Source organism: Puma concolor, chromosome A2 (genome assembly GCF_028749965.1).
Source record: "Puma concolor isolate L17-30 chromosome A2, mPumCon1.1.hap2, whole genome shotgun sequence".
NCBI lineage: Eukaryota > Metazoa > Chordata > Mammalia > Carnivora > Felidae > Puma > Puma concolor.
The window spans coordinates 29983248-30005513 of NC_141668.1; the positions used below are offsets into that span (position 1 = coordinate 29983248).

The 22266-nt window shown below is 39.4% G+C and overlaps 1 protein-coding gene and 1 non-coding gene across 16 annotated transcripts in view; both read left to right on the top strand.

Annotated features, from left to right (window-relative positions):
• The window catches only part of CADPS2 (calcium dependent secretion activator 2), a 553951-nt gene that overhangs the window by 471415 nt on the left and 60270 nt on the right, over window positions 1-22266 (top strand). For 9 of the 15 annotated variants that reach the window (XM_086691294.1, XM_086691303.1, XM_086691260.1 and 6 more), the window contains 4 exons: window positions 627-783; window positions 15460-15601; window positions 15727-15846; window positions 21268-21423. In XM_086691294.1, the coding sequence (XP_086547420.1) occupies window positions 627-783; window positions 15460-15601; window positions 15727-15846; window positions 21268-21423 (575 nt within the window). The remainder of the gene's footprint in view (window positions 1-626; window positions 784-15459; window positions 15602-15726; window positions 15847-21267; window positions 21424-22266) is intronic. The other 6 variants (XM_086691309.1, XM_086691315.1, XM_086691335.1 and 3 more) reach the window with 1 other exon arrangement.
• On the top strand, window positions 3657-3786 carry LOC112867099 (small Cajal body-specific RNA 20). The gene has a single exon (XR_003224161.1).

Below are 22266 nucleotides of genomic sequence, written 5' to 3' on the forward strand. Positions count from 1 at the left end.
TTTTCAACGTTTATTTATTTTAGGGACAGAGAGAGACAGAGCATGAACGGGGGAGGGGCAGAGAGAGAGGGAGACACAGAATCGGAAACAGGCTCCAGGCTCTGAGCCATCAGCCCAGAGCCTGACGCGGGGCTCGAACTCACGGACCGCGAGATCGTGACCTGGCTGAAGTCGGACGCTTAACCGACTGCGCCACCCAGGCGCCCCTAGATTTATTTTTTAAAGTACTACAAATAAAAAAGTAGTATTTTTTAAATGTGAGAAAAAATGTTATGCACAAATTTTAAATAAGCAAATTTGGCATTGAATGAAATAGGAAATCTAAAATAGAATTAAAATGCAAAATGACATCACTTCACTTTAAAAATACACGTTTAATATATAACATTTGAAAATATAAAACAAAAAATCTATTTCATAATTTAAGTATAACTACTTATGAATGTTTTTGTGTATTTCTACTATCGCTTTTTTCTGTGAGTAGACTTATTTTTAAATGTGTTACATATCCTATTTTATAGCATTCTACAATTTCACTTTTAATGACATGTTTTCAGGTGGCAGGGTATTTGTGTGTGTTTCTAAGAAGTAATCTAATTTTACATTATTTATTTATCCTTTTATAGGCATTTGCCTGGTGGCCTGATTTATTGGCAGAGCATGCAGAGAAATTTTGGGCTTTATTCACAGTGGATATGGATACTGCACTGGAGGCCCAACCACAAGACTCCTGGGATAGTTTTCCTCTTTTCCAACTACTTAATAATTTCCTCAGAAATGACAGTAAGCACGTGCGTTTTCTTTCATATATGAAATGGGGAGGGGAAGGTCGATGAAGAGAATGTTGTGTGAGTGAATGTGTATTTATAGAGCTCTCATATTCACTGAACAAGATTGACATTGATAACATTAATGTTTTCTCAGTCTCCCTGACTTTTTCAAGCTGGGTTCTGGGGGAAACCAGTAATATGCCCAGATTTCTCCACTGGCCTCTGAAGTTCCTCTTATTTCTACCCTTCTGCTTTTATCAAGAACTGATAATTATAGGCATCTTCGCTGTACCTTGTGAATCAAAAAATCTTCAGAGGTTAGCATTTCTAAAGCACTTGAGAATACTGGCATCTCTGAAAGACAACTTAGAAATGTGCCATTATTCTAAGAATCATGCTATGTTAAGGCTTCTACTAATATGCATTCTGACAGTTTTGTTTGCCTAAGAGGGATTCACTTCCGTAATGATGGTGTAATATTGCTGTGTGGTATGGGTTGCTCTCTCAGTACTTAGAAATTTAGGAGGTTGTAAAGGTCCTCTATTGAGACATTTCTTTCCAATGCAATAACAACTTCTACAACTTTTCTGGTACATGGTCTTCTAGAAGCCAGAACAAACCTAGTTTTACATCAGAACTTTATGGGGACATTTCTTAACACACAGATTCCTAGGCCTTTCTTATGATGATTCTTTTTAAAGTACCCTTAAACCCAAGTTTGGTTACTACTGACGGCCTTTGCTTCAACACTTGCAGTGATCACAGGTCACCAATTACCTGTTCTATCCTGTTCTTCCCATTATAGACCAAGTTGATCTCTGTCGCCCCCTCCCCTCTGCTTCTGACTTGTTCTACGTGATCGATGTAACAGCCTTGTACTATTGTGTGTTTTCTTCTCTGAGCCATTATTGCTACGTCATTCAGTCCTTTCTCGCATGATAGTGTTTCTGTGCCCATTACCACTCTTACCACCTTCCTCTGCATAGACCTCAGTCCGTGTTTCAGTATTGCTCTGGAGTGTGGTGCTGTGAAGAGCACGGTGCTCACAACGTGGCCTGAGTAACCCAGACCCCCAGGAGAGGTGCTGTCCCTCTGCCCTGTCTTTGTGCAGCTCATGCTGCTCTAACTTGCCAAGGAACTCAGTCACCCTGTGATACATTGCAAACTTAATGTAACTTAAAACTCCAGATCCTTTTACTGCCCTCGTTCCAGGACATCACTATTATGTACTTGTAGGCTTAAACCTAAATCCATGTCTTTACATTTATCTTTGTTTTTAAAAAAAATTACTCTTGGGGCACCCAGGTGGCTTGGTCGGTTAAGCGTCCGACTCTTGATTTCAGCTCAGGTCATGATCTCACAGTTCATGAGTTTGAGCCCTGGGTCGGGCTCTGCACTGACAGCATGGAACCTGCTTGGGATTCTCTATCCCTCCCTCTCTGCCCCTCCCCTGTTCCTTGTCCCCTCTTTCTCTCTCTCTCTCTCTCAAACATTTTTAATTTTTTTAACTAAAAAACTTACTCTTTCGGTTTTGTTCCTCACTCTGCTCTGTTACATCTTACCTTTCTTTGTTGTTCATCCTTTTCAGTCTCTGATAAAACTGTTAACTGTTTTGCTGGAGGGGGAAATCCACATTAATATGAAATTGTGTGTAATATTAGACTCCCCATAGACATCAGATTTAGGATGGCAGGTCAAGAACCTCCGTTATAGTAAGAGAGGTGTGATTTTTAGTAATTATTAACATGGACTGTGATGCCAGAGAGATTCACATCTGTCTCTGCCACTTGCAACTTGACCTTTGACAGTAGCTTGACCCCTGTGAACTTTAGGTTCTTCATCTATAAAGGAAGGAAAATAATAGTACATACAGTGTCATTGGTGGTGAGGATTGAACACCATAATAGTGCACATATAGTAGACACAAAATAAATATTATAGGTATTAGTCTGAAAATTTCAGTCTCGACTCTTTCAACTAATTTCATTCTCCTATCCAATTTCATTTCCAAAATATCCTACTAGAAAGCCAAAGAACTAAGCTACATTTCCTAATTCATATTTAACCACAATGTCTACTCTCAGAAGTAGCTAAACCCACATTATCTGTATGTGAATCATTCATTCTGCAAGTGATCCCAGCCAGCTTTTAAGTTGTACTTTGGTTCCCTCCTCCCAGCTAGCAGACTTTGAATGACCTTCTTCTTTTCCCAGTCTCTTAGCATCATGTATTTTCTGCTGAGAAATTATAAGTCAGGTTTCATATTATCTTAAGATAATAAACCTGCTGTCAAAAATAAATATATGTATTATTCATTAAGTCCCCAACTGAACATAAATAGTTGTAAGCTTATTTTGAGCATTGCTTTCTCCATTTGTATGAAAAAGTCAAGAATTGACCATATTTAAATTTATTTGGAAGTTCATTCAAAAATGAGGCATTTATTAATGTTCATAGTCAAACAGTAAAGGTGGTGAATCATTTAACTTATTCAACATATCAGTATTTATGCATGGAGAAAACAAATATAGGTTTCTAAGAAATTTGGGGGAGGGGACCTAAACTGCAAACTCCACTGAGTTGGCCTCTTTTAATATTTATTTTTTAAGCTTATGTATTTATTTTGAGACAGAGAGTGGGGCGGGGGCGGGGGGTTGGGGGCAGAGAGAGGAGAGAGAGAATCCCAAACAGGCTCCAAGCTGTCACCACAGAGTCCATGGAGCTCAATCCCATGAACCATGAGAGCATGACCTGAGCCGAAGTCAAGAGTAGGACCCTCAACTGACTGAGCCACCCAGACATCCCTAGTATTTATTTTTAATAAGAGTTCTTAAATTGCAGGTGTGAATTTATGAGAGTTATATCAAAAAGAACTCTAAAACGAAGGGCCTCTCTCCCATGGGGCTGTGTGGGTCCCTTTTCTCTTCAACCAGGGTTGGAGGCCAAGATCAGCTCTCAAGGATCATTGTCGGGGCTGTCATGACCTAATAACCTTATTTTCCTGCCTCAGACATCTGTAGTTGCTGGGAGCTCCCACTTGGTCTATATCAGGCCACAGACACACGAGGGTCTAAAGTGGCAGCACTGGGCAGGAGGCCTCTGGCTCTCCTTAGATACTGCCAGACTCTCATGAGCTGATTGATATTAGCCTGTGTTGTCCCAAAAGTAGCTTGGCCCCCTGCCTGATCCATAGGCAGCACCTAACAAACACACCTAAACAGGGTCTCGTACGGGATTGCGTGGTGCAGGGTGGTGAGAAAGAGCCGTGAGTGGGTGCCGGAGAAGAAAGAGTACCGCGGGCATCAAGGCAAGGAGATCAGACCTGACACTCAGGAGGCCAGTTGCAAATACAAGTCCCGCTTCTAAGCCATTAGCTGCCTCGAATTGGACAGCTTGGGCTCCACACAGTTGCACGGGGGAGAGTTTTCTCTGTTGAAGTGCCTACTTCCATCAGCTGACAAAATAATGTTTTAGAAAAGTTTTCAAGTGCTAGCGGTTTTTCTTCACTAACAAAAGTTCTGAAAGCATCTTATTTTGTTCTAAAAGCAATAAACCACTTTCTGTAGAACTAGAAAAATAAAAAGGAACACTAAAGTGAGAATAGCAGAAAGTTAATTTTTAGCCAGACCTGCATATATTTAATTCAAAATAATTGAATTTTAAATTAAAAATTTCCCGTTTTAAACCGTTTCTGTAACATTGGCTACTATTAAATGCATAAAGTATAGTTTTATGTTGTGTTGTAAATTATTCAACTAAAACATGGAAGCATTTATTACTGATCTCTTTTGAGCACTATCAGTTTTGAGGTAAGTCTAGATCTTGGCTTTGATTTTGCAGTGATTAACAGATTTGAGAAAACATCAATTATTTCAGAGAAAAACAGCTCCTCCATGTAGTGAGGTAAATAGAAAAGTTCCCCAGTGCCATAATTTCCTTTTGGTATTGGGAGCACAGTAGAGTCTGGGGAATTGAAATACAATGCAGTCACTTTCCTCTCAAACTCAGAAGTTACTATCCAAAGCCAAGACCACTGAGTATCTTGATAGTTGGTAAAGTGTACTTTCTTTTTGCTATTAATTCACTCTTGATAGTAATGAAGAATATTGTTAATAATTACGTGTTTGTTTTATTAAATTCCTGAAATATTCAGATGGCGATTTAGTGAACTCAGTTCAAATGTTAAAATATCAACCTACCGCTGCCCCTGTATTGGCCTTTTGGAAAGCTGTAGGAAAACGTACAACTTCTATCCTTTTAATCCCCCCTAGAAACAAAGAGCCTTACATCAGTACTATGGCATGACAGTTTTTTCCACATTGACCCAATTAACGTTAGAGTCCAAATTATAATTAATTACAACTTTAACCAGGAGTAAAGGAAACAGATCACTCTGAAATGTCCAGTCTTGGAACGGGAGAGAATTTGCTAAATAACAGTGCTTACTGTTAGCCCACATGTGGTACACAACTAATTATATACTATAGATTTTAAATGGCTGTGACTTATAATAATGTTGCATGCTTATGTTGGCATTCCCAAAATAAAAATTACTGACACACCTCAAAGTAGTGGAGGTACGGGTTAAAAATTTTACTTCATTTATTTGTGCCTTGAAAACTTGGTAGCCGAGTTGTTTTGCGTTTTTTTAATGAATAATTCAATATGTCCCCACTGGTTGTTTCCCATCTTTCTTAAGGCTTGGATATTTTTTTTAAACGTTTATTTATTTTTGAGACAGATAGAGACAAAGCATGAACAGGGTAGGGTCAGAGAGAGAGGGAGACACAGAATCCGAAACAGGCTCCAGGCTCTGAGCGGTCAGCACAGAGCCCGACGCGGGGCTCGAACTCACGGACTGCGAGATCATGACCTGAGCCGAAGTCGGCTGCCCAACCGACTGAGCCACCCAGGCGCCCCTGCTTGGATATTTTAAAAATAGGTGTTTATCTTTTGGAAAGGGGACAGGATTTTAGACAAAGCTCTCCATTTTCCAGCCTAGGAAAGTAAATCCCTAAGAGGTGATGTGGCCAGGCAGGAGCTGGCCGATGGGAGTCACAGACAGAGGTGAGCAGGAGCCCGCCCCCTTGGTCTCCAGTTCCGTCTTGGCCTGTGCAAACAAAAGCAGATTCTGGGGCATTTACAAAATAATATAATTTTTTAAAGGAAGACAGGAGATTCCATGAAGTTTTGTTTTCACCTCAGAAAATTTTCATAAAGCCCTTGAGTTGTGGGGGCAGAGGAAGAGAGTTGGTCAAAGGGTACAGAATCAGATAAATGGTATATGTTGTCCTATCACGTATGATATGAAACGTCCACAATGAGAATGCCAGGGACTGAACTAATTAGTTGGGGGAAAGATTCAAGACAGCAGATTCAGTTTCTGTTGTAAGGAGGAGAAAAATTCTGTCGGGGTCATGCGTCTTTCCGTAGAGTTGGGCATGATTGGGGAAAGTCTTAGCCTTAAGAACCCTTGGAGATGAAATGTAGTTTTCCTCCAGGGAAGAGTATCAGCTGCACCATAATTTTAGCAACTGTCCCCAATCTCCCGCCCCTCACAGACTCACCCACTGATTCCCAGAGCAGGACTGATGATGAAAACAAACTCCGGCTCCTTCATTTCTGTCCAGAAAAGACTGAGCTCCCGCTCGTCCCTCCATCCTACCTCCGTCCACCCTGATCCGCTCCCCCTGCCCCAACTAAAGAGATAATTAGGTGGGTAATTACTTTAAATGGTATCTAAGGAAACAATTTTGAGAAAGAGATGTATTAAAGTTGAGGGAAAATGAATGTTTTCATAATGAAGCAATTAGCATGATAGTTAAATGATGCTGTGCGACTCTAACGCTAGTACAAATAGATTCTACCCTTGCGTGCTGTCTGCCACAATTGTCCTGTCGATAATAGATATGGCAAGTGACCGCTTCTGACAAATGAAAGCCATCTGCAAATGGCACAAATCATTTCTTTCAGCGCTACTGAAAGGCAAACCCTTAGAGCTAGTCACCTTTTAATCTGTGGATATGTTAGCAAGTGGCAAATGACCATTCTTTTGGGAACTGATTCCCAAGTGAAAAATACCACGGTGCTTCTTCTTTAATTAACAGCCTTTTCACATTGCTAGCACATTAAAGCCATCCTGAAGAACACCCGTGCTTATATAATCAATGTCACAGCGTCTCTGCCTAAACGAATAATAAATGTTCGGGCTCTGCACTAAGTGAAAACCTATTCTCCAAGACTTTCACCTTCATAAAGATGGGCTCATAAAAATCGAAAAAGGAAAAATTGGAATGTGGTCTCATGAGGATAAAAAGGCTAGTGTTAATAATTAACAAGGAGAGTGAAGTGGAGTCAAATTAGCCATAATAGAGCCCAGAGTGACTGGCAAAGTCACCTCTCATTATCAAAAAACTCATTAAGAAATGAAGAAGTGGAAATCCCGCTGGGTTATTCTCACACTTAGGCTGTATCAGAGATTATTTTTCAGATTTCTTTCAAATGAAGAATGGTTAGGTCACCATATTGTATATTAGGTTAATCTTCAAGCTTTGAAATATGGAGGGCTGACACCTGCGTGTTATCCTGTCTCAAGCACTTAAATGAGCCGTGCATCTGAAATTCACGAATTGGTGTTTATAGATACATCTGTACATACATCTACGAGGCACAATGCAGAAAGGATATGACTTCTAGATGACAACAGGGCTGTGTGCCAGCCTAGTTTTATAGATAGGCACTTTTACAAACGATGAGATGACCACAAAAATGCAAAAATGTATTTAACTCCAGTTTCCAGAGTTGACTGAATGCAAAATTACATGTCAGAATGTGTTCTGCCAGTGTGTAGAGTAAAATAAATGTAAAAGCAAGCAGTCACTAGCCTTTTTTTTTTGTAGTTGAGTTCCACAGTGTTGCTCTAGATTCTTTACCACATGTAGACATCTAAAATTTTCAGTCTGATTTTTATATTTTCATATATGAGAACTTAATGCCTGAAAAAAAATAACCTGCTCTAAAATGCCTACGTGTCCCTCACAGTAGATTTGCAGAAAGCTCTGTAACCCCTACGGCCATGAGCATCAAGAAGCCTACACTTGAGGGTTGTTGATCACGTTACAGCCGAACTCAATTGTTTTCATCACCTAGGGCAGGCATTGAGGAACATAATCCCAGCCAGAAAGCTGTATGTAACTGGAATAAAATTACAGACTTCTCCATTTGGATTTTTTTTTTTTAATTTTTTTTTCAACGTTTATTTATTTTTGGGACAGAAAGAGACAGAGCATGAACGGGGGAGGGGCAGAGAGAGAGGGAGACACAGAATCGGAAACAGGCTCCAGGCTCTGAGCTATCAGCCCAGAGCCTGACGCGGGGCTCGAACTCACGGACCGCAAGATCGTGACCTGGCTGAAGTCGGACGCTTAACCGACTGCGCCACCCAGGCGCCCCACCATTTGGATTTTTTTATTAATCTCATAAAAGACAGCATGAGAAGAGCAGGACCATGAGACTTCGTTGTCTATGTTTACCCTAAGCCTTGGTTAATGTTTATATCGGGTTTTTTCCTGAATTAATTCTGCAACAAACATGTACTGAATACCTAAAATTTACAAGTCCCGGTCACTTTGCAGAAACCTGGATTAAAAAACAGTCCTGGCCCTTGAAAATCTTGTCATCTAGTAGAGCATATGGACATATATGCCTTACTGACTATAATGCAATAGATTGTAGAAATAGAACTCAATTATGTGTACTGTACTATGGCATCTTTAATTATAGTTTTAAACTTGGATTTGTTGGATTTGGGGTTGCTGTCCAAAATATAGGAAACATAACACCAGTGCTATCACTCCGTAGGTAGGTTAGGCAGATACGTAGGTAGGTAGGTAGATAGATAATTTTTAACAAGTGCACCAAGGGGAAAGGAACAATTGGATGTGGTTTTAGGAGGTTGTTATGCTTGTAACTGTACAAATTAAATATTACCAAACTATATAGATTTACTTATTAAGCTTTTAATTAAAAGGAAAATAAAACCCAGTGAGTTTCCTATTCTACTTAAACTTCGAAGGGACACTCTCAGAGTTTCCTTTAGGCAGTGGATATTTATTGGTATTTATTCAGTAAACACACATTTATGTAGTGCCTATTTAATGTGCCAGATTCTTGGCTGGTCTATTCCTAGATCTCAGGGGATTTTTTGTTGTTGTTGTTTCGCTGTGTGTATTTTCTTCCTTGTACATCATTCTGTTTTAGGCTGAAATCTTCCTGACTTTTCTCCTGAAGCCCTTGTTCAGATTTCAGTGATCCTCATTGTATACATTTGTCAACTAATTTTATGTCTTAGTCTCCTGGGTTTTCACTGTGCAGGATCCATACAGTTTGTAGTCCCTTGAATAATTGTTGTTTTATGGCAAAGTCTTGTTTTTATTGTGGTCAGTGCTGTTTATTTTGCTGGTCATGAATTACTAGTTTCCTTCTCAAATGGCTATTTAGAATTTTAGGAGAAGTCATTCACCCTAGTAATCCATTAATGCTGACTAATTGGAAGGGGGTGGTACAATATAAAATTGGATTAAATGGGCTCAGGAGTCACCAGCATATTTTTACCCTAAAAAGAATACAGGAACTCTTTTATCTGCTTATTCTTCACTTGTCCAGTGATTACTATCTCAGTAATTGTTATTAATTGGATCATAGTTTATATTCTTAGATGAAATCTTACTATTAAAAGCCTATGACAAGGACTTTTGTAAATGTAAGACTCTTTTTGGTATGTAAATAATCAACATAAATTTATTAATTATTGGGATGCTCAAAATAATTGGGCACATCCGCATCCCTAGTTTACCTTTTATTTAAGCCTTTTGCTTCCTTTTTGCCATTTCTAATTGTACTGTTCAGCTAGATGTCATTGATGCTTCATTATTTTCTGACAAGGTGGTATTTGGAAACATGGAATCTTTGAGGGGAAAATGATTATTTAACAAAGTAGATGCTGGGTCCTCCACTTACATTCTCGTAACCACTATTTTAGACTCCTTCCAAGCAGTCCTTTCTGCTTCCACACCTCGGATATAATGTCAGAAGCATTCTTGGAGGAGGCCACATTGAGGAGTTGCCTCTTGGAATAAGCTGTTGGAAGGGGTGCCCTGCAGAGGCTTGATCTGGACAGGTGGCAGCCCCAAATCGCAGCCTACGCTTACTAAACCGTATGGAGAAGATAGAAGCACTCATTCTGATGCCTGGGGCTCCATAGTAAGAGGGCGTTTGATGGTGTCTGATAGGAGTGGAATGCAAACTGGCATATGGGCAAGTGAGAAAAAGAGCATGCATTTACCCGAAGCTTTTTGACCCGAAGCTTTCGCTTTTCTTTCTTGCTCCTTCTGCATTTTTTCTGTATTTCTTTTCTTCTCTCTCTTCCTCCTTCTCTCCATCCCTCCCTTCTCCACCACGCGCCCCCCCCCCCACCTTTCCTGAGTCTAATTACCAAAGAAATAATACTGCCAATTGCCAGTTTTCTAAGACTTTGGAAAATGGGTCTATAATTTGATTTTTAAAAAATAAAAAGGAACACCCTGAGGCAACATGAGCAGACTTTTGGCCAGAAGTAAGCATTTGTGACAGGTCTTAGGAAATAGAGAAAACCTCCCTTTTCTCCTAATCCTCAGGATGTGTTAGTTTGCTACCAAGAGTCATGACTGAACAGAAAAAAATACTCCTCTTGCCACATTCATTAAGATAAGAGACATAAAATAGCCACATTCATATCCAATAGAATTTTTAGTAGTCTGGTCTTAGACATCTGGACTACCCTATTTTAAATAAGATATTCAAGGACACGTGAGTAGCTCAGGTTTAGCTTCTGATTTCAGCTCAGGTCATGATCGCACGGTTTGTGAGTTTGAGCCCCACATCAGGCTCTGTGCTGGCAGCACAGAGCCAGCTTTGGAGCCTCTCTTTCCCTCTCTCTCTCTTTGCACCTCCCCGGTGCTTTCACTCTCTCTCAAAAATAAATAAACATTAAAAAAATAGGATATTCATACCAATAGTATTTAATACCATATATTCTATATAAAATTTGAAGAGATATACAGGCTTCAATAAGTTCTTAGACAGTTTCCTGAATAATAGTGTAGTCATCTTAATGTTGTATCCAAGTAATTATTCACTCAACAAACATCTGAACAATTGCTTGGAGCCATGCACTTTGCTAGATACTAAGAATACAGACATGGTTCCTGCCTCAAGTACCCTGCACCCTTGTGGGGGAGATTAGAAATGGCAGTAGGTACAGAAGTATGATATGGACCACCGTGGAAGTCTGTACAAAGTAGTGAGTAAACGGGGGGAACCAGTAACTGGGCAAGGGGACAGCAGAGCAAAGCATTTCCAGAAAGGTTTGGAGGAGTTAATTATAGACTTGAACTGACCATGCAAATCATTACGGCTCGACCACAGCAAATATGAGGGTCAGGCAACAGAGATGAGCCAGAGAAGTCGTTTTAAGGTATGGCATGGATGGCCTTCATGTCATGCAAAGACTTTTAGAGTTTGTTGTTGATGATCCACTAAAGGTTTACAGTCTTTAGGAAGGACATTACTAGTTTTATATATCTGCAAGCCCCTCTCCTTGAGATTTGATTGACAAAGAGAAAATATGGATCCTGGAGACCAGGAAAGAGATTACTGCACTAGGCAAGGCAGGAGATAAGAAGGCTGGAGGAAGCAGGGCAACAGCAGTGACGATAAAGAGAGGGAGGGATGTGTTGAGATGGATATTAAGGATGCAAAGTACGTAGGTCTTGATTACTCTTTGGATGTAAAAAGTAAAAGCCAAGCAGGTAGTGTAGTCACCAGCTTCAGATATAGTGATCTAGTGGACAGTCTCTGCTCTCGCTCCCATGGTGGGAATACGAGAGAAACAGGCTTATTTAACAAGTTGGTGAATTCAGGGCTTAGCAAGTGTATTAAAAAAGAGAGCTCTTGCTAGAAATACATTTGAGTCAACTGGTACTTAATCTTAGAATCATTATAACATTTAATAACAACATTGAGTATTGATTCTCCTATGTGCTTCATTTTAACAAACTAAGCATGACTTAATAACCAACATACCTAATCTCTAAACGCATAATAAAGTAGCGTTTGGCTTGATGAGGTAGAGTTATTCTCATTTGTAGATGTAATGATTTCATAGATGCGTGTGTGTTTTGGTCTTAGACTAGTTAAAAATAACGATAGTGCTTAACAGCACCTGAGATGTAGAGCCTGTGGCTCTTTGCATTTTTTTTTTTTTTACATTTTTATTTATTTTTGAGAGACAGAGTGCAAGCAGAGGAGGGGGCAGAGAGAGAGAGAGGGAGACACAGAATCTGAAGCAGGCTCCAGGCTCTGAGCGGTCAGCACAGAGCCCGACGCAGGGCTGGAACCCATCAACTGTGAGATCAAGACCTGAGCCGAAGTCAGACACTTAACCGACTGAGCCACCCAGGTGTCCCTGCAATTTTTTATTAGTAGCCCACATAAATTAAAGGTTAGGCTATAGTCTAGCTACATAGCAATGTGAAATTGTCCAGCTTCCGATGCGTATTATAAGCACATTGAATATTTTCAGTGTTCATTCATTTTTCACTTCATTGAGTGTAATAGTTCTGCTCAATCTCTTGACTTATTCATAGTGTAACTGAGTTTTTCAAAATTCTAATTCTAAAAACATAATTCATCTAAGATGTGGAGTAATGTGTTTGTCATTTGCAAGATTTTTCTACCTAAAATAACCTCTACTTTTCTAGGTCTTAAAAGATGCTGATAGGCTGCTGGTAGGTTGGATGAATGATGAATGGATGCATACACAGATAATAGTTTATGGTTATGTAAATTGAGAGGTGGCAGTATTATACTCTATGGAGGTTAAGGGCTCTTGTTCTATTGTTTAATGACTAGATGGCTTTGCCACATGCCCCCTAAATCCTCTGTGCCTCAGTTTCCTTATTGATAAGACTAAAAAAAATAATGATAGTGCTTCTATCATAGAGTGTTTGTAGTGATTAAATGAGAGAATGCATATAAAAGACTTAGCACTGTGCTTGACACTCCAAAAATTCTGGCAAGGAGGAGGAAGAAGGAGAGTTGTTAACTGGAGATCCAATAAATTCAGATAGGGGTGTATTTTTTAATTTGCTTACCACAGTGACTTAGGTGGCTTGAGCAAGAATATTTCATCCTTAATGTTCAACATCCTTATTTAGGTGACATTTGGCAAAAGGAACTGAATTACATGATCTATAGTACCTTGAGTTCTTTGATTGAATCTCTAGGAATAAATAAAGCTCTTTTCAGTGTGCTAATGAAAACATCATTAAGATAACATTAGTCTCCTAAATAAGACATTTATCTTTAAATATGATTATCATTCCCACTTTAATAGGAAATCTTTTCGCATATAGATAACCCAGAAAAAAAAAACCTACTTAACCACAAAAAATACTAAACCAAATTAACTAGAAATAGGAAAAAAAAAAAAAAAAAAACAGGGTTGTATTTTCCTCTGCATTTAGAATTTTTTCCAACCCCACTTTCACATGTCTGTAGTTTTCCAGCCTCTGACAAATTTCAGAATCCGCTAAAGCAGTATTCATGCCACTATGGTAAGCATCACATACTTTGTCCAAGTTTTAAAGCACTATTGAGCTTTTGGGGTATTTTTGCCCTGAGGAAGATTTATGTGGGAAATTGGCATATTTAGTGGAGTATTTTATATGACATTACTATTACAGTTACTAGTTATTAGATTTTGTACACAGGCACACACAGCTATTCAGATCCATAGAAGTGAATGGGAGTCCTGAAGAACTTTCCCCCATCTTTCACCTCTGCTGCTCTAATCCCAGTCCCCATTCATCATCACCATCACCCTTTACCTGGTCTATTGCAGTGAAGCACTGAGCACTGGGTACCTTCTTTGCTTCCCCCCTCCCCCCCCCCCCCCCGCCTTGGTCATCCACTCCCATCTTCCACACAGCTGCCAGACACATTCTGTCGTGTCACTCCTCTGCTTAATAATAATAAAAATAACGATGCTTCCCTGTGGACCCACGTCCTACCATCTAGACATCACCTTGCACTATTCTTTCCCTGTCTCTCACCCTACTCCTGCCACACTGGCTTTCTCGTCCTTCTAGAAGTGCATCTACTTATACCCTGCCTAGAACTTTCATACCAGCTCTTCTCTCTACCTGGAGATCTTCCCTCCAAATCTTCTGTGAATGCCACCCTGTCATTTAGGCTCAATTAAAAGACTATCTCTTCAGAAATACCTTTGCCAACCATGATGTATATTTTGAAATGAATATGTTTTCACTTGGAGAGTCAAAAAAACATCACAGCTGGGTTTAAGATATGTTCACTTGAGAAACAAACATGTACCATCATCTAAAAAATTTCAAATTATTTATTGAATATTACGTAACATTGCTTAGTATTTTCCTATAGATTCTCTGTTCTTTCATGGTGCAACTTAGACACATACTGGCTGTCTTAGTCCATTCAGGCTGTTACAACAGAGTACCAGAGATTGGGTGGCTTATAAACAACAGAAATATATTTCTTACAGTTTTGGGGGCTGGAAAGTCCAAGATCAGAGTGCCCACAGATTCAGTGTCCGGTGAGAACTTGCTTCCTAGATGGCCATCTTTGAGCTGTGTCCTCAATGGCAAAAGAGTCGAAGGATTTCTCTGGGATCTCTTTTATGAGGGTACTAATCCTGTTCATGAGGACTCTGCCCTCATGACCGAATCATCCCTTCAAGGCTCCACCTCCTAATACGATTACATTGGAAGTTAGGATTTCAACCTATGAATTTGTCAGGGAAGTGGATGGGTGGGACACAAAGAGTGTATAGATAGCACTGAGCGTCTTCTAATGAAATTATGTCCTGTGCATAGAAAGCATCCACTTTCTGGTATAGGGAGGTGCACCTTACCTACTACCTACTTACTAAACAGTCCCGTCCCAGTAGCACAAATTCTAAGACCTCTACAACTGCTGTTAAGTAGGGTGTTCCACAGTAGAATTCATTAAAGACAAATGGACACCTGGAAAAGGCAGGGGATATGCTGTTTTCAAAGACTCATGTGGAAAATTGGGTAACAAGAAAATCCACAAATAACTGAAAAGTTCATGAATCAGATTAGACATTCCCAAGGCCACAGTCACCCTCCTGGTGAATTAAATAAGTGTATCTCTTACAAGTAATCAAGCTTAGCTCTTAGAATTAAATGGGTTTAGCTCTTTGTGATACACAGTATAGCACAGGGATTGTAACGCTCTTTATCACTATATTTACATGTGTCAAGACCTTCAGTGTATCCAACAGCTCCCTTGAATCTCTAGCAAGTAGTCCTATGCCTCATGTGTTAAACCTCTTAGAAAGTAAAAACATACCACCTGCCAGGAACATTTTATAGAGATATAATCTATTTGCAGTTTTGACAGCCATGCGTAGGAGGTTGATTATACTTCTTGATTAGCTTTCATGATATATTCAATATGAGGAGCAAGACCCATTATCATCTATGTCAGTTCTTCTGTGTCAGACTCTTCCAGGAAACGTTTTTTTCACCCCTGTTTCCCAAATGCCTGATGTGATCCCTCTGACAAACATATTTCTGCTTGACTATTTCAGCACTTTTACGTAATGGAAAATTTCACAAACACTTGCAAGAGATCTTTGTGCCCTTGGTTGTTCGCTACGTGGATCTCATGGAGTCCTCCATTGCCCAGTCAATTCACAGAGGCTTCGAGCAAGAGACGTGGCAGCCTGTCAAGTGGGTATCTTGCCTGGTGTCCATGGAACATCTGTCTCTTCAATCCTGACCTTATGACTTTACACGTGGCCGTCTGTAGTTCTTGCTTATGGTGGTCCCTTCCCACGTTGTTTGTTTCTTTACAGGAATATCGCCAACAGTCTTCCCAATGTAGCTCTTCCAAAAGTTCCAAGTCTGCCTCTTAATCTTCCACAGATTCCTAGCTTTTCTACTCCTTCGTGGATGGCTTCTTTATATGAGTCCACGTGTGTATTCCTCACTTATTTCCTGGTGGTGTGTGAGCTAGTGCATGGCCTGGGCTGTGTTCTGTGCACATGTGTTTAGATTGCATGGCATTTATCATCGTTGGTTGAGGGACACTATGTTTTGGTTTTGTTTGAGTTTTTAAGCTATTAAGCTAAGCTTAGCATAGCGATGATAAATGATGCAGTTTTGCTTTTTTTTTGTAACACTCATTGGATTGATGTAGCCTGTATGTAATCTGTTGGTCCGAGGTCATTTTGCAACCCAGGTTGTAGACTCCAGCCTAAATCATAGAGTTCAGGCAATCAATGTGGTACCAGTATGTCTAGGAACCTTAGTTGGCTCCAGCTTTGTTACTTCCCACATAGGTTCTCTTGCACATGTAGAAAACCATTGTAAGAACAGTTTCAAGAATATAATCCTTTTTTCTTAGTCTCACTTTTAAAGAAATAATATTGTAGGTTGCAGAGAAGTGATTGTCCTTTATTTCCTAACATGAGCAAATTCTTCTTTTGTCCTTTCACATATCAGTTGATGTGACCCGTTATTTTTAAATAATCTGTGTATCTTTAAAAACTGTATTTATTAACTCCACCTTGTGATAAGCCTACCTATTGCAGATTTGGTAACTAAGGGTCATTAAAACGAAAAGGACACAGGCTTTGAAATTGAGCAGCACTGAATTTAGACCCTTGCTCGTTATTCATTAAGTTCTCTCCTACCCTCAGTTTCCTCAACTCTGAAATGGTTATGATACGTAATTTAAAGACATTTTTGTGAGAAGAAAAAAGGGGAGAGAAAACTATGAAAAGTTCCTGGCACACCCTAGGCTCTCAATCATAATAACTACTCCTATTCTACATTATGATTTTATTGTCATTATTACTGTCATCAGTCATCATTATTCATGATTGTATAGTTTTCAAAAATATGAGCCTCATAGGCAACAGATGAACTCAATAATAGTCCATGTTTTGCCCAAGATCTCCCATGAAGTCAGCTAGAAAGAATAATACTAGAGGAAGAAAAATAGCTACCATTTATTGAGCATTTATTATGTCCCAGTTACAGTGCCAAATCCTTTATCTCATTTAAGCCTTATAACAACCCTGTGAGGTAAATGTCATTGTCCCCGTTTTACAGTTAAGGAAACCAAGTCCTAAAGAAGGTAAGAAACAGAACCTGCCCGGGGTCTCACAGTAAGTCAGTGACAGAGGTGAGCTTCGAATTGAGGTCTGCCTGACAACCAAGCTCTCACTCCTCTCATTTATGTATCAGGCTTCCAGAGAATATACTAGCTAAGAACTTGTCCAGCATCCTGTGTGACAGTCCTCCCACCACTGTTAAACCTGCTCCCAGTCAAGGCTGCATACGTTCAAGAAAAGAAAGACCAAGAAAGAGAAGAATAACTTGCAAGACAGCTTAGCAATACTTCTCTAAGTTAAACATCGTCACTGTGCCCGTGCTAATTATTAGGATGTTGGGTTACATGTGAATCTTTATCAGGCAAATGCTTTGGGCACTTAAGGTGTATAGAGTGGTGTGTGTGTGTGCTTGGCAATTATCTAGGAAGTATAATGAATCTAAGTTGATGTGTTTTTGTGCTTCTTAATACTGTTTTATAATTTCACTCCTCTTCTTCCTCATCCCTCATCTGTTTCCCTCCCCCTTGATTTTCACCAAGAACACCATTGTGGGCATTACCTTGTGAAATTTAGATTTTTTTGTCATTATTATTTTATTAGCTTTGAGGTATGTCTGAAACCTGAATCTCATTATTGGAAGCCCCTTTTTAAAATGACCCTCAGGACACGAGTCAGGACAGACTGTGGCTTTGTAAATAAAGTGCTCATATTTTCATCATTCTGGATAAATAAAAAAATATGGTATACAAGTTAGTCACTATTATCTTTTCCTGCTAGGATTATCAACATTAGGCTCTTCAGCAGGGTGCTCAGAATTACTTATTAATGTTATGATGTAATCACAACTAGTTGTTTTTTTTTTTTTTTTATTTGCAGGGGGAGGGGAAGAGGGAGTTGTTAAAGATTTTATTTTTATTTTTTAAAGTAATCTCTATTCCCAATGTTGGACTTGAACCCACGACCCCAAGATTAAGAGTTGCATGCTCCACTGACTGAGCCAGGCCAGGTGCCAGTTTTTTTAATTTTTGTTATAAAGCATTAAATACCGCCCGAATCGTTCCATTTCATATATATAAGGAATTAAAAGTACAACACAACTATGGCTTTAAAGGTACATCCTTATCTATTAATGTACGTATCACCTTACAAGGTTCTCCTCCCCATCTTCCTTCTGGGTTTTTTTCAGCTCTAAAAGTAGATGCAGTAAGATAAGTTCCCTACTGGTGGTTTTAGGAAATTATCTCAGAATCCATTATTCACATTTGAATTCTTTGATCTGTTAATAATACTTTCGGAATAGGTGACTGATTAGAAATAATTTTAAAATGAAAAAGTTCTGAGTAAATTGCAAGGTATATATTCCAGCTCAAGAGAAAACCTATTTACATTTTTTTATCTAAGTATAACAAACACTTGTTACCGTAATTACATTCCCAATTAAGCACACTTATTATTCTAGAGTCTTACCATAGCATCAAAGAACAGTACATATATCCATACTCTCTGTAAAGATTTGTTATGTGTTATGAGAAAGTCCATTTTCAATAGAATTCCACCTTCACTATTTCAGAGTTTGTCTTGATGGTGGTTTTGTTGTTTTGTTATGCTGTGAAGAATACATTCATGTTGCAAATAGCTACTTATATTTCTCCACATAAATAATGATAAGTAGTAGGTTTGCTTCTTTAACCAATTGTATTCAATTACTTTTAAAATCTAGGTCCTCTAATTTACCGCATTGTATACTATGGATATATAGGAGGATTTTGCCTGGTCATTTTTTCCTCTTATTTTTATTCTATATACGGCAAAAGGGAGAAATAAGTATGGTGTTTTTTCTCACATTTTTCACATCGACATCAACATGGTTTGTCTGGTTCTTTTGATTGATGGTAGTTTGGGGGCACTGATATTTAAGGTGTGAAGAGATATTGAGTAAAGAGGTGGCATCAGGGCTTTGCTGCGATTCTCCCTTTGAGAATTAACTCTGGGCATATGTTGGCTAGGCAAGGAGACCATGAGGAATTACAGGCAGATTGGGAGAAGAAACACAAAGTAGGCTGGTAATGCAGGAAAGATGCTGAGGTGCAGGTGGTGGAGGCAAATGAGCATTTAATCAGCCAGAGAAGGAGGTGATTTTTTTAAGCCAACTAATTAAGATATATTTATCCAAACAAAGTGGGTATTTAAAAGAATTTTATTTTTATAGGGGCACCTGCATGGCTCCCTCCATTAAGTGTCCAACTTTGGCTCAGGTCCTGATCTCACAGTTCACGAGTCTAAGCCCCACATCAGGTTCTGGGCTGACCACTCAGAGCCTGGAGCCTGCTTCGGATTCTGTGTCCCTCTCTCTCTCTGCCCTTCCCCCTCTCACCCTCTGTCTCTCTCTCAAAAATAAATAAACGTTTAAAAATATATAGGGGCGCCTGGGTGGCGCAGTCGGTTAAGCGTCCGACTTCAGCCAGGTCACGATCTCGAGGTCCGTGAGTTCGAGCCCCGCATCGGGCTCTGGGCTGGTGGCTTGGAGCCTGGAGCCTGTTTCCGATTCTGTGTCTCCCTCTCTCTCTGCCCCTCCCCCGTTCATGCTCTGTCTCTCTCTGTCCCGAAAATAAATAAACGTTGAAAAAAAAAAAATATATATATAGGGGCGCCTGGGTGGCGCAGTCGGTTAAGCGTCCGACTTCAGCCAGGTCACGATCTCGAGGTCCGTGAGTTCGAGCCCCGCGTCGGGCTCTGGGCTGATGGCTCAGAGCCTGGAGCCTGTTTCTGATTCTGTGTCTCCCTCTCTCTCTGCCCCTCCCCCGTTCATGCTCTGTCTCTCTCTGTCCCAAAAATAAATAAACGTTGAAAAAAAAAATTTTTTTTTAAATAATAATAAAAAAATATATATATAAAAGAATTTTACTTTTATAAAAGTTTTCTGCTGTGCTTTTGTGATAAATTATTTTATTTCTCTGATTTTCTTTTGCACACCCAAAACAGAACTTTTAGGTTAGTATATGTGAAACATTTATGGGAAAGCTGAGGAGAAATGAATCACACAGGGGCTTTTTTCTCCTTTAATTCTTAAGTTTCAGTGTGTTTTAAATTTTTTTTTTTCAACGTTTATTTATTTTTGGGACAGAGAGAGACAGAGCATGAACGGGGGAGGGGCAGAGAGAGAGGGAGACACAGAATCGGAAACAGGCTCCAGACTCTGAGCCCTCAGCCCAGAGCCCGACGCGGGGCTCGAACTCACGGACCGCGAGATCATGACCTGGCTGAAGTCGGACGCTTAACCGACTGCGCCACCCAGGCGCCCCTCAGTGTGTTTTAACATAAGAGCATTTTACTCTCAAAGCATCTGTTTCCTTATTAGGCTATATACTTGCATAATGGAAAGGAGTACTATTATCCTTTGCCCAAATGTTATATGTACTTTGATACGAATTACTTTCCTACACGGGGTGAAGCTTCAGTCCTCTAAGTAATTTTGCCACAGCAGTGACCACAGAGCAGATCTACGCTCCACAGTTAGATGGATGGAACAATCTGAAATACGTGAATTGGTTTCCACTACAGAACACCCTGAATGTCATTTCTCTGTTAGACTGTATAGATACCTCGTACTGTTAGGTTGAATTATGAGCGAGAAAAGTCAAAAGGCATTTCAAAATGGGCATAAGATTTGCCTCCCTTCCCAGCCTGTTATTCCACCGGCAGTTCCTGTTTCACCTTTACCCATAATTGAGAAATTTAAGGATCTTGTACCCTACATACGTGTCTGTAGACACACAGAAGCCGTTGTGATGGCAAAGACACATACATAGGTATGAGCAGAAGAGTAAAGATTCCAGTTGCTGTCATATGGGTTTTCTTATGTAAAACATACTTTTCGGAATTTCTAGGAGGAAACATTTATGAATTTTATCTTTATCTTAAAGATTGGTAAAAAGCATTTGAAATGTTCTTCCCTGTCCAATCTGATTTATTTTCCTTAGTGAAGTACCCTTATCCATTCTACCCCTTTCTATGAAACTTTACTACTAGATTCATTTCTATTTTGTTTTGGGTGTTTTGCCTTACCTTATTAAGAAGAAGTGAAAAGGAAGAGATTTAGAAGGTTGAATAAAGAAAATACCAATGATTAAGGAATTTACCTGCTATTTTGTTTTTTTTTTGTTGTTGTTGTTTTTTTACTAATGGCTATTGATACAGAAAGGAAATCACAATGTATTGTTGATCTCATAGCTAACCATGGCCATTGATGATGCTCTTTGTGTTTCCTTTTTCTTCTAGCAATGGCTCGGCAACATCAGAAGACCTTTTTTGGAAACTTGATGCACTGCAAATGTTTGTCTTTGATCTACACTGGCCAGAACAAGAATTTGCCCACCACTTAGAGCAAAGACTTAAACTAATGGCCAGTGATATGATAGAGGCCTGTGTCAAAAGGTAGACCTGTGTTTTCAAGTCGCTGCTTAGTATGCCAGCAGCCAAAGTGGCACTTTTCACCAAGCACCTGTTACATAATTGTCACAAGGGAAGGTTTCGTTATGTACTGCTATTACAAAATTTAATGGACATGAGGTTCTCAGACCTAAATTCTGGGGACTCCTGTAACTGACAGGCTTGACCTGAAACATTTTTTTAGGCCTCCTAACCATTGCCCTCATCAGTGGCATCCGTACTATATTAATCATTTCTGTTGTGCTTATTATTGTCTCTCTGGGAATACTGTGCTTTAAATTCCCAAGGCAGTACTTCTGGAGACATACGGAAAAGGTCTGTTAAGTACTTTATGCATTATGCACTATGTACGCTGTGAAATGGCCTGGCAAACTCAAATTATGCTCAGTGCCATTGGTTCTTCCGTCTTCTGGTAGTCTCTATCAGTATCAAATAAGTTCCAAGTATCCATTTACATTCTCCAGAATTTAACCAGAAATAAATTATGAGGCTTTGGATTCTTCCAAATGTGCTTCCTTTTTTTTCTTTTTTTCTTTCTTTTTTTTTTTTTTACATTTCCTACAAAATCAGCATCGTATCTCTCATTAGCCAAGCATTGTTTTTCCCATTGCCCTTATTCATGACACATATAAGGACAATGTGGGCAGCATATTGGAAGAAACACTGGTTGGAGCAATTGAATAATCCTGAATTCTTCAAAGGAAGAACAATCCTGCCTTTAGAATAAGGTTTAATGGCTTCCTAAGGCAAGGCCATGAATTAGATTATTTAATGTTTAAAAAATCATGTTTGTCATATGTGATTCTGATGTCTCAAATTTATGGAGGT